The sequence below is a fragment of the Pristiophorus japonicus genome, chromosome 14, assembly GCF_044704955.1.
Source record: "Pristiophorus japonicus isolate sPriJap1 chromosome 14, sPriJap1.hap1, whole genome shotgun sequence".
Taxonomy (NCBI): Eukaryota; Metazoa; Chordata; class Chondrichthyes; family Pristiophoridae; genus Pristiophorus; species Pristiophorus japonicus.
The window spans coordinates 10107427-10120638 of NC_091990.1; the positions used below are offsets into that span (position 1 = coordinate 10107427).

General features: G+C 42.5%; 1 protein-coding gene across 1 annotated transcript; it reads right to left on the reverse strand.

Moving 5' to 3' along the window:
• Positions 1 to 10868: 10868 nt before the first annotated feature.
• Positions 10869 to 11918, reverse strand: LOC139279280 (transcription factor Sox-12-like). Its single transcript, XM_070898411.1, has one exon. The coding sequence runs from the start codon at positions 11916 to 11918 to the stop codon at positions 10869 to 10871; it is 1050 nt and encodes a 349-aa protein (XP_070754512.1).
• Positions 11919 to 13212: the final 1294 nt, after the last annotated feature.

Genomic DNA, 13212 nt, shown 5'->3' on the forward strand with positions numbered 1-13212 from the left:
ATTTACTTTCCAAAGCACTCCCCAATTTTTTTTAGTATTTTATTAAAGATATTCAAAGTCAAACAAAAGGCTTAAAATTCAATAACAGTTCAATTGTATATCTGCTACAAATATTTTTTAAAAATCTATTATGGCACAAAATAAATTATGAACACATCAATATAACTCAGTACACCAACACTTCTCCTCAAAACATACATTGACGTCTACACTGTACACATAAAAAATCTTTTATACAAACATTTCAATGTCAGGCAGATCCATCTGTGTCGTTTTGAAGTAATAATGTCTAGCTTCCCTAAATTCAAAACTATAGCAGAAAGGATCTTAAAAATGTAACTAGAAGTTGAGGATGATGTACCATTGCAGAACACTATTCCAGTCCGTTTTCATTGATGTATTGGGATGTAACCATTATTAATTCAAAGATAAAACATGGCTTACATCATCTTGCCAATAAGTGCCTTTACACGCCGTACTTACGGAACATTTGTGGATAGCGTTTTATTGATAGAAAAACAAAGAATTTATTGTTACAAAGTAAACTTTCGTGTGTTTTCAAATAGTTTGTAGAGCGGGTTGTCAATACAAACAGCTGCCATGTGTTCTATTACACAATATACAAGTACCTGAATATCCTGCCCACTCCCCACTCTCCATCATGAGTGATGTTATCACTCTCAATGGGTATGGACTAACAGCGTGGAATAGGGAAGTATTTGATGACATGACAATTTATGGACTTGTGTACTATGGAGCAATCTATTAAGAGTGCTAGAACTATGTTCATTTGTGGCTTAGATCCTTAAGTCGTAAACATGACTGTTGTAATATTAGCAGATGGACACTTACATGTGTATGTATCACATTCATTTGTCCACTATTCTAATGGAGGTAATAACTCATTTATTTTAAATAGCTAATGATGTTTTAAAAAATAGCGAAAGAATTTCAACTGTTAAGCATTCACCTGCTAATATCACACTCATTGATAGGCTCGTACCTTTTATTTTCTGACTTTCCTAACCAATAAATGACTTTGCAGTTCTGACTTTCTTTGTAATTTGGCAAAAATTGTTTCCGCAGTTTAGTTTTAGCCTTTCTGCTCAATGCCTTCTTTGCCTTCCCCCTGAACAGTTGTTGGTGAGGCTGTGATGTTTGAAGATTGACCCGAATTAAGAGGATAAGAGGGATGGCGGAGCTAAATGATATAGAGCAACAAAAGTTGTGTGTTTTTGTTTTTAAAGATTCCATTAAATAGGCTACTTCTCTTCCAGATCATTTGTAAAATTGATACTCTGCAAAAATGATAAAGATGACTACTGGAAAATAAAATGTCAAGAGGGCAGGATAAAAAAAATCTTAACTCAAGTGTTCTTAGAATACATTTTTTTTTAAATGATCCCTGATGACTCAAGTTTATCCATTGATCAAGTTACCTGATCTCAGGCCTGGGGCTCCAGGAGGTGGTACCCCCTTCCCAGTTAGGTAAAGAGTGGGGTGGAGGACAGGAACCAGGCTTCCTAATCTGGATTGCCAGCTACTGGCCAAAGGTGGTTATATGGTGATATGGAGTTAGGATGCAGATCAGCCATGAACTCATTGAATGGTGGAACAGGCTCGAAGGGCTGAATGGCCTCCTCCTGTACCCATGACTCCTGCCAGAAGCTCACGTGTGTGGACTTCAAAATGAGGACAGGATTGGGCTTGGCTCAAGCAGTTAAGTGAACATTCACCGTCAAGGCTCAGCCAAGAATGGCGACCATTTCCAGTCATTGTAGGTGACGTACCAAGGGCGTTGGTGCAGGTGGAGTTGTACCTCCGCAAGGAATCCATGCCCTCAGGAGAGGAGGCGATAAAATTGACACGGCAGAATTTTTAAAAAAACTACAGCAGATAAAGAGTTGAGACTTTCAACTCCAGTCTCAACTCCTTCCGAGGGTTTTTTAAAAAACTTGCTTCTCAAGAGTTCGAAGGGAAATGTTGCATAAAGACTGCATTTGCATTGCTCAGAAATTTTATTGTGGGTTGTCATTAAAAGTCTCAATCACTTGCCTCAGTTAGATGAGTTTATTCAGTTCTCAGGCAGGTCATAAGGTTGGGCTCCACATGAAGCAGGACACTGTGTATCCAGTGGGGAAAAAAGCCATACAGTTGTCTCACTCCACGTGAATTACACCTTCTGCCCACTAGCTACTAAGCGGCATCGACTATATAAATGGGGATGTCTAGAGTTTAATCCATCACCATCTCCTGTCTGGAGGAGAATGTATAATGGTGAGCTGCCCAACAGGGGCAGAAATGAGGAGGAAGAATGCTCTAAACATGCCACCGTTGCAATGGAGATCTTTTTTTTTGTGACAAAATGCTAGAAAATATCATTTGATTTGTACGCTCACAATCAGTTGTGAAAGATTTAGCCAAGCTGAATGCCACATCTTTCACCTACAGTTCACTGAGCATCTGAAAATGGGATTTCAACAGAATATGTCAGAATGGCTGGGGCGCTGGTCACATCGAATATCTGTGCTGCATGTCAAAAAAAACCTGGCAGAATACAATATTGACTCGGCATACCTTACTGCAAAACACACTTGTGTTCAGAGTCTAACAACTTTGGAGGTCAAATGTAGTGAGTAGTTTTGATGGTACGCAAAGTGGCACAGACACTTTATACTGTATTGTGGAACAGATTACCATTTATTCTGTATTTAGCCTCTCCTATTTTAAGGGTTTCTTTCAGACCCATGTGCCAATCTCTCACAGTTTGTAACTATCATAATAAAGACAAACTATAGGTGTTTTCAATGTTTGCATGGGTTTACACATCCCAATATATCATGAGACCATGACATCCAAAATATTGACATCATCGCAACATTAACAATTGTGACAAATCAGTGCAGCAAAAACAAGGAAAGCCCTCTTAATATCTCAAGTGCCCAGTTAGCTACAAATACCTAGTAGCCAATTACATCACCATGGTAGCCACCACATCCAGCAATCATATTGTACAATTTGGAGATGCGAATTATCCTGGACTACCTTTGATGGCTTACAGGGTGGTTTCCCCTTAAGAAGGTGCCATCCATTACTTGGGCAATGAACTCTTTCCTTTTGCCTAAAATTCCCTGAACAAGAAAAGTACAAGGAATTGAAAATTTAGTCGTTAGTTCAAAAATGACTATAATAACCGGTTACATACCACAATGTATTAAATACAGATTTTCTTTTATAACGATTGCATCCTTATTTTGACAAGTAGATCAGGAATGTTACATTCTCGGTATAAGACAGAGGAACGGAGCAAAACTCCAATAGTTTTTTTTATCATGTACTGCTACACATTACTGTAGAAAATTACTAATGAAAATAGAAAGTGTCTAGAAAACAGTCTGAGGTCTGCTGTGTTTAAATTCTGAGCTGAGAAGAGGTTTACTGCGTAACAGTCTATTGCAGGGTTTGAATTTAACAGTAAGCAACCCATAAATGCGCGCGAATAAAGCTTATTGACAAAACTAGGAGGCTACAGTCTTCAAGGGTTAACTATCTATAATGAGGCAATCGATGACAACAGACAACTACTGAAAAATATTTTGTACGTCTTATTGCCATGTTGGAATGTGGTTTTGGTTTCATATCGTAAAAATGCATGATTTATTCAAGGATTATCGTGGGTCCTGTAAACATATATAAATCTTGTCATCAGCAATGCGTGATAATGAAAGCCAAGAATTGGCAGCCTCCTCCTTTTGCCAGTAAGGCACATTAATTACAAGTGCCAGCCACGAAAAGGCTGGGTGTTTTCTTTTTTAAACTGGTTGAACTTTATGGGATTGGTGCTGCTCCATGAGACAAAAGAAGCAGCTGAATTAACCTATCTCTTCAGGTCACCTTGCTCAAGTCACTACCTGTCCTATGCAGCCTCATGTCAAAATTGCCCTTCAGTTGGATTAGGCACCCCAGTACAAAGATGGCCAAAGCCACTAGATCAAGCATTATGCTAAGTAACATTGGGAAAAACAACTTCAACCTTCCAATCTTGCCATAATGAGCAAAATGCAGTGGCCTTGATACCAGGGAGCAAAACAGTGCTGTTGGTAAAAGTGGAGCTGTTTGTAGAAGCTACACTGTTACCGAGCCATTATCTGCAAATCCAATCCAAAACCCATTGAAAATCCTGCTATCAAGATTCCAACGGGTAAAATGGTTAAGGTAACTCGCTCAGGCCTTCCCACCATGACATCTGCAGCTAGATTTTCCACTCATTTACTGCAAATGGGTGTAAGATCTATGCCATAAACCATTCATTAATGCCCCTGGGTCACCTACTGCATGCCTGCAGGAAGAGGCATTGTGTAAAAGGTTCCTGCTGCTGAATACAACATGTCTAGGTGATAATTGAAATGCTGATTAACAGATAGAATCTCTTAGGATGCTTTTTTAAAAAAATTGGGCTTAGCATAGAAATCTTCATATTATTGTTAAAATATCACCACAATGTTTGTTTACCGTAACCATTAATACAGTGAACTCCAGATTAATACACAGCTGATCTACACAGCTGGTCTAATGCTGCAACCATTTTATATTAACTCCCATTCCACAGAATTTCTGATTCGAGGTAGCACTTTAAAAGGAGCATCGCTGCTTGAAGCAGCGTCTGTCGAAACACTTTGCCAGAATTGAAAGGAAACCGATAATAGAGGAGCTTTAAAACTGGCTATTCCTGGTCATTGCAGCAATTTATTCTGCTCAGCAAATGGCTCAAATAATAAAGGAGGTCCTGTAAGAGACATTACTTAATTATCTCTTTGTAATGTTGAGTCCATTATATAAAGTCAATCAATTGACAAACTTCACTCAGTGATAGTCACAAATTTTAGAACTGTTCACACTTCTGAGTAAAATAAACGATTGAAAAATTATTTTTGCTTTACAGATTGACTTACAAAATGAGTTATTGGGTAGGATGTGACACAAGTCCACTAATTAGCTGTGTTTATGATAATCCTTATCCAATCACATCATTTTATACATTTATCAGGATTAATTCGCGTAAAGAAATAAATACAACCTATCTATACTATGACCCAACTCAATGCCGTATCAGCAGCAATAACCTTTGACACACCGGTATTTGTCAATAGGAAGATCAGACCCGATGACAGATATTTGAAATGCTATTGTTGGAAATGCACCTGGATTCAAAGCCCTTGCCTTCAGCAATCTATTTGTTCCAGTCTCTACAGTGACTGATTGACACAGGTTTCACTGAATTTAGTTCGCACTTGCTCACAGAATAAAATTTGGCATAAATTCGCGCCAGTCAAAACAGGCAGCTAAATTTGAACCCTGTGTTGGCAGACAGAAAAAAAGGCATTGTACCGGCACTCTGGATTTTATACGTATACAGAACAGTAAAGTATTGTGGTGAAAAACCCACTGAAGCACATGTATATTCCGTATAATTTTAGGCGTATGGGGTGATGTAGGCTTTCTTACCACCAAAAAATGGCCAGTGGTGAGAGTACCAGCACTGCAGCATTAAAACATCCTTCTGTCACTAAATGTATTATAAGTACGAGGTTTTTTAATTAGTGGGAAGTGCCTACATATGTAAAGAATCATTTTGTTCTAAGTACCTCTTATGGGCAAGAACATCTTGTCAAAAACATATCCTTCACAGTTTTGGCTAATTGTCTCTAGTACAGGAAGAGCTTGCAATAGAATACTCCTGTCTACAATTACATCACTGAGCCGGAAAAAGCCCAACAAAGCTGTACCATCGCCTTCAAAAGTCCATGGGGATTGTGGGCAATGTTTGCCATCACGTAGTGTCACTTAGGGCTATATTTCTCTTTGAAAGTTTCTAAGTGTAACAAACGGAAATATTTTTGCGATACAACCCACACGGAGCAGTCATACTAAAGAATAAGCCACGACTGAAACCTGAACAACTGTTACTTTCCAAAGATATATGGTAATCATGACAGTATTTCTAATCAAATATTTTTGGTGGCATTTTACTTATATTTTGCCACGTTTTTGTACAGTTCATTTGTTCGTTCAATAGCATCTATTTCAACTGGTCTACACATGAGCTTTGTACAATGGGATGCAATATTCCCAGTTATTAAGCTATGGGACTGTTCGGGAATCTACCTTCTGGTCAGAGATAATACGAGGACAAATCTGGATCAAGTCTGCCGCTTAGAAACTTTTTCAGCACAGAAGGCGGCTGTTTGGCCCATCCTGCATCTTTGAAGGAGCTATGGGGGTAATTTTGATAATAGTGTAAGCAAGGTGATATCAAATCTGCCGCCTGTTACACACCTCTCCCGATTTTAGTTTCAGCAGGAATCGGGAAAGGTGTATAATGGGTGGCCGGTCCAATATCTCCCAGTTTAAAGTTAAAATTAGCGCCTATGTTTCAAAGTGAAAATATTAGAATTCATCATGGACTCCAAATCGTTTTCCATATATGAAACAAGATTCTGCAACTGTCAAATTTAAAGCCTTTTGGGGATCTATTTTTAACCACATTCCTTTTTGTATTTGTTTTTCTTATAGATATGATCTGGTAGTTATTACATAATCTTTCAAAAATATAAGTATTGTGATGCTGAATTAATTTTGTACATCAAAATGCAAACAAAAAAGATTTGATCATGGGCAAGTTCATTATTTTTATACACATCATAAAAGAAAGAAAAAGATATTAGAGGACCAAGGTTTGCAGTATCCAGATATATTACATGGATAATATTTTTATATTTCCCAACAGGACTTACAACCAACTGAAAGCTGGTGTAAGTGACGTTCATGCAAACTGACATATTGCAGAAATGGTATATTTTGAAAACTGTCTGGAGTGCAGAATCTGAACAGAAATACCTCTGAACTCACAATCACAACAAACAAAATCACTGTGGCAGACTCCCGCTGCATTCACAGTGTATTTGTGTTACTCAAGAGGTTTAGATACTAGAAATAAATTTCACAACTGTGTGGAAGGGAGGGGGTGGGGAAAAAGAGAGAGTGGAGAGGGATAGAGAGAGTGGAGAGGGATAGAGAGAGTGGAGAGGGATAGAGAGAGTGGAGAGGGATAGAGAGAGTGGAGAGGGATAGAGAGAGTGGAGAGGGATAGAGAGAGTGGAGAGGGATAGAGAGAGTGGAGAGGGATAGAGAGAGTGGAGAGGGATAGAGAGAGTGGAGAGGGATAGAGAGAGTGGAGAGGGATAGAGAGAGTGGAGAGGGATAGAGAGAGTGGAGAGGGATAGAGAGAGTGGAGAGGGATAGAGAGAGTGGAGAGGGATAGAGAGAGTGGAGAGGGATAGAGAGAAAGGAGAGGGAAGAGAGAAAGGAGAGGGAAAGAAGAGGGGGGAGGAGAAGAGGGGGGAGTAAAGAACTTTCCAAATAACGCTATGTGTTGCAAAAGTCTAACATCAAGCTCTATGTTACACAGAGGTTTTCTCCAAATCTAGCACATCTCAATTTAGCCATCTATTTTATCAGCACTGAGAGGCGACCTTTATTATTTCTCTTACTTGGAATAGTAGCCTAATTCTTCTGTGGTAGCAGGCACCGAGACTGACCTCTTAATCCTCCAGGCTATCTAATTCCCCAGAACATTTGAATAATTTTGGCCATGGAGCACACATGTAGGCTAGTTAAAAAAGGTACTAGTTTTAATCTACCACAATTTCCTTTTTAAAATAAGTCTAAACAATCAAGCTATAATGTATAAATATACCTACATACACTGGTACACATATGCATGTGACCATATTTCTATACATACTTATACACACGCATGCAGTTAAAACAAGCATACCCTGCAAAAATAAATTAAAATCCACACAGAACCAACCAGTTGACTAGAAAATGCTGGTATCGGAAATTTTTGGATTTAAAAAAAAATCACATCAGAAAATTCACAATATCAAGGCTTTGTTCCTGAAATCAATGAGCATCGTCCCATTTTAGGCCAGTTGTTTCTGAGGAATGATGTGCTGGTCTTTGGATAGAGTTCTAAACCATTAACACAAAATGCAGTTCTACGGGACCTTTTGACTGCCACAAGCTGGTACAATGTGACACTGTTACCCATGGAGACGACTGAATGAATGACCATTTCACCACACTGCAGTGGATGCAGGCAATTCTATTTTTTTGCCATGAGAAAAGAACTTAATTTCACGTGAGCAAAATGCAGGAATTATTGCAACATCTCAATAATTAAATATTGATATTGCTCCCTGTAGGATAAATCATTTCTTTGCCATATTGCCTTGCAATTGTCTGCGGACAGTAATCTTTGCAATACAATGCAGTTGAGTAATTGAAGTTAAAAAAAACTGCATTATCATCTTGCAAACCAAGGACAATGTTTTTTTTACGAGATTGATATATTCATATCTTGCATTGCAGATTCTCGAGAATGGAAAAATGATCTTCCATTTGTAAATTCACCTCCAGTTTAGGGACGGCTGCAATTTTATTTTAAGGTTTAAGCGGATGCTGACATTGTACCAGACTATGACAAAAGGTCCAATTTACAGTATCATGGCACTCAGCTTCCCACTACCATTCATTTATTCCTACGGAGGAAGCCCCATGTCACAACGCCTACTGAGCATGCTCTACAGCTGAATGAAATGGTACCAATGATAAAATACGAACAGATCAATGTTGCAGCGGTGCCAGACTGGCATACAGCAGAAACAAGATTCCCTTTTTTGTTTTGTTCCTGTTATGGGCTAAGCTTTGAAAACAATTCAAAGCTCTGAAATATCCTTTCAATATTTAATCTGTCACAACAAATTTTTTAAAAACCTACAATTATTTGAAGAGAAGAAACGTCTGCTAGTTTAAAAAATAAATTCCAAATGTATGTACAATACCTTGACTCTGATGGCAAGGATAGCATAAAAAAAAAAAATCAATAAATGTGTATATTTTTCAGTTTGGAAAATATTAAAATCCAGGCCACTGAAAAGGAAGGTTGTTCTGTTGCTGTTCTCATCGATCAATTGTGCTATAACGATTACATATGAAACAAAAATTGCCCCTCCCTTTCTGATTGATGATGATGATGAAGATCTACATACACATCCTCCAACAAAAAAAAAAACCACGTACTTCAGCACAATGTTCTCTACTAAATGCTTTAACGAGTGGATAGTGGATTAATGCTGGGCGATGAGCATTTTCAGTACCACAAAACTGTACTGGATTGATTTTGCACTGTGCATAATACAGGAAATTACACTTCCTTTTGTAAGACCTCCCTGTAAACCTTTAACTTAGAATCCAAGACGAATGCTTGACGACCAACCATAGAGTCAGACACGACAAGAACCTGAAGGAATGCTATTGCGATCGGCAGCATTGCCTCAACAGCAAGCTTAACCATAAAAGCTCAGAGAAACCCTGAGGGTAGCATACCTATTCTCTGAATTCTATAGTCCTGAGCGGTAAGAAGCGGAGACTAATCATTAGGGTTTCAAATTCACAGTAGTTTTGTACAATGATCTAAAGCCCATTGAGACGAACTGCCAGACCACAGTACATATGATCCTTAAATGTTCGTCTTTACGCAAATGCAGAAACCTAAGTTGTGTGCCATTCAGCTCCCAGCAATCACTTAACTTTTCTGCTAGCTAAGAATGCTGTGATGATTTATTGAGGTACTGATACACCACAACATTTTAATTTAAATTCTCCAGAATCATCCCTGTCATAATAGATATACTGTAATAAATTGGCACAATAAAACTCTATTTCTTCCTCAACATCATCTACGTTTTCACTAAAAGTTCCACATTAACTGTATCCATATTGTAATATCCTTATTACCAACCAGCCTCATTCTTGTAAATCCACAAACCCTTTAGAGATGTTTGAAACAAGTCTTTCGTGCTTATAGTTACTCAGTCCTCCTGCACATTTTCATATAGTAACCAGCTTGTCTCAAAGACATATATATATATATATATATATATATATAATATTAAAGAAAAATCAGTTTATAATCAATACCTTATTAGTTCCTTCCTAAAACAGGCTAATGGCAAGGCCAATACTATAATAACCACTCCAACTCCCACTGTAAATTCACTTCTGATCTGGGTAGAGAGCAATGCACTCCACCATGAATCCACATGTGTAGTGTGAGCGGGCAGAAATCACCAACATGACACCAACTCGTTAAACTAGAACCACAATGAGTAATTATCGCTCTTTTTTTTCCATAATCACTGCACACACCACATGATACTACAGTTGTAACCTTGTTACCCTAGACTTATGTTTCCCCCCCCCGTCCCCCGCGCCAGCAAGAACATATCTGGGACCATCTTTTTATCACTCACGATTCAACCATTTTTTTTTTTAAACATAATTTCTTTCTTGACCCACCCACCCACCCCCTGAAGAATCCGGATTGAGATATTGTTCTGTCTCCCCCCACCCCCTCCCCACAGTCATGAATAGCATCCTGCCCCCCACCCCCCGTTTGTAATCACTCACTAAAATGAGCAACTTCTCTAGTTCCATGTCTAATTGTGCTCGTTACAGTTTGCAACCACCGCTTCTCTGAAAGAACCCTGATAAGATCATCTCCACTTGCCAGAGGACAGGTTGATTATTTTAAAAAAAGGGGGAGGGAGGGTGGAGGTGAGATTCCTCCCCAAGAGAGAGAACATTTTGCATCCAATATAATATATATTCGGCTGGTCCTTTTTTTAGTTGTTTTAAAATTTAAAATATCCCAGCGTTCGAGAGGTCGCATCTCCACCCTCCCCCCCCCCACCCCCCCCCCCCCCTCCCACTGGATTTTTCTTTTCCCCCCCCTCTCTGCAAATCTAATAGGAAATGTTGGATTCGATTTCCAGCCAGTCTCCAGAGATCATTTTCCGCACTTCTGGGGTCCCGTAATCGGGAAATTCAAAGTGAGAGACGGGGCTGCTGCCTCCGGCCAGCGAGTCGGTGTCCTTGTCCAACGAGAGCTGGGCGGCGCCGCCCCCCAGGTCGAGCAGCTCGGCGGCCGCCGCCACGTTCAGGCTCAGGTCGAAGAGCAGCAGCTGGTGGTCAGAGGGCGACGGCTCGTCCTCGGGGGGCCGGCCGGGCACCGAGCGGCTGTGCATGCAGCCGGCGGCCGTCAGCTGGGCGCTGCGCTTGGGATCGGGCGAGGGCATCTTCTGGCTCTTGGGGCAAGAGCCCAGCATCTCGGTGCAGGAGCCGTCGCTGTCGTTGGAGGTGGAGGTGGAGGGACTGCCGGGCTCCCAGTCCAGGTCCACCTTGCTGGCCAGCTTGGCCCGCTTGCCCTTGCACCGCTCCAGGTGCATCTTCGCCTTCTGGCCCCGGCTGTGCTTCTTGAAGGGCTTCGGCTCCTTCTTGGAGCTGCGCTCCTCTTGCGCGGCGGCGGAATCCGAGCGCACCTTCTTCCTGGGCCGGTACTTGTAGTCGGGGTAGTCCGCCATATGCTTGAGCCTCAGCCTCTCCGCCTCCCGGATGAACGGGGTCTTCTCGCCCTCCCGCAGCATCTTCCACTTTTTGCCCAGGCGCTTAGAGATCTCGGCGTTGTGCATGTCGGGCGCCTGCTCCATGATCTTCTTCCTCTCGATCTGCGACCACACCATGAAGGCGTTCATCGGCCTCTTGATGTGTCCGGTGGGGGTCCGGCACCAGTCCGGGTCGCGGCTACAGCCGCCTCCCGCCGCCGCCGGCGCTACTACCGCCGCCGCCGCCTCCTCCTCGCTTTTGACGCTCCAGGCGGCCGCCGCCTCCCCGGGGCCGGGGCTGGGGCTGCCGCCCGAGAAGCCGGGGTTGGGGCTGGAGGCAGCGCTCATGTCACTGATCCCGCTGTCTGCCGCCTCCCTCCTGCTCTCCGAGCTCTTTGTGTGTTGCACCATTTTTTTCGCGCAACCAAAATAACAAAAGAAAAACAGACGGGGGGCCGGGGGGAACAGCGAGAGAGAGAGGGGACAGAATAAATCATGCAACTTTCCGAACGAAATAATTGGGGGTGCAAAGGATCGCAGCGAGCCCCGCGTCCGCTGCAGCCGCCCCGCAGCTCATCGCCTTATCAATTCCTGCGGCAATTTCTCTCTCCCACACTCCGGCCGGCGATACAGTGGCCCCTTTGTGATGGGCGTCGCTGCCAGCCAATCGGCACGCTGCCTCGGCCGTCTGATCCGCGCCAATCACCGAGCAGCAGAGGCGTGGCCCCTGCTTCCCCCCCTCCCCTTGGTCAATTACATCACTCTCAGACCCCGCCCCACCTCCCCAACCCAGCCCAATCACCGGGCTGCAGCTCAACACTTCACATTGGCAGGGGAGTTGGGGAGGGCGAGTAGAAATCGATGGATCAGTTATCACGGCCAAGAACAAACACAGCACTAGGGGCTGGGCCAATTGGAAAAGAGCCAAGGGAGATGGCACTGGGTACCATCATCACACCACCCCCCCCCCCCGCCCCCCCATCTAACCCCACCAAGTGTCACCAGGACAGAAATCAGCAACACTCAAATCTGGGAAGTGCAACCATCAAATCAAAATGTTACACATGATCCAAAGAAAGACAGACTTGCTTTTATATCATCATCATAGGCAGTCCCTTGGAATCGAGGAAGACTTGCTTCCACTCTTAGAATGAGTCCTTAGGTGGCTGAATAGTCCAATATGAGAGCCACAGTCCCTGTCACAGGTGGGACAGATAGTCGTTGAGGGTAAGGGAGGGTGGGACTGGTTTGCCGCACGCTCTTTCCGCTGCCTGCGCTTGATTTCTGCATGCTCTCAGCGATGAGACTCGAGGTGCTCAGCGCCCTCCCGGATGCACTTCCTCCACTTAGGGAGACCTTTGGGCCAGGGATTCCCAGGTGTCGGTGGGGATGTTGCACTTTATCAGGGAGGCTTTGAGGGTGTCCCTGTAACGTTTGCTCTGCCCACCTTTGGCTCGTTTGCCGTGAAGGAGTTCCGAGTAGAGGGCTTGCTTTGGGAGTCTCATGTCTGCAATGCGAACGATGTGGCCTGCAAAGACAAACTTGTATTTATATAGCACCTTTCACAACCTCAGGATGCCCAAAGTGCTTTCGAGCCAATGAAGTACTGTTTTGAAGTGTCTTCTTTTTAGGCAGTCCCCCGTATCGAGGATGACTTGCTTCCACGCCAAAAAGGGATGAGTTCACAGGTGTTCAATGAAGGACC

Excerpts from the sequence above, each read along its gene's own strand:
- LOC139279280 (XM_070898411.1), bottom strand. The coding sequence starts at position 11,918 with ATGGTGCAACACACAAAGAGCTCGGAGAGCAGGAGGGAGGCGGCAGAC.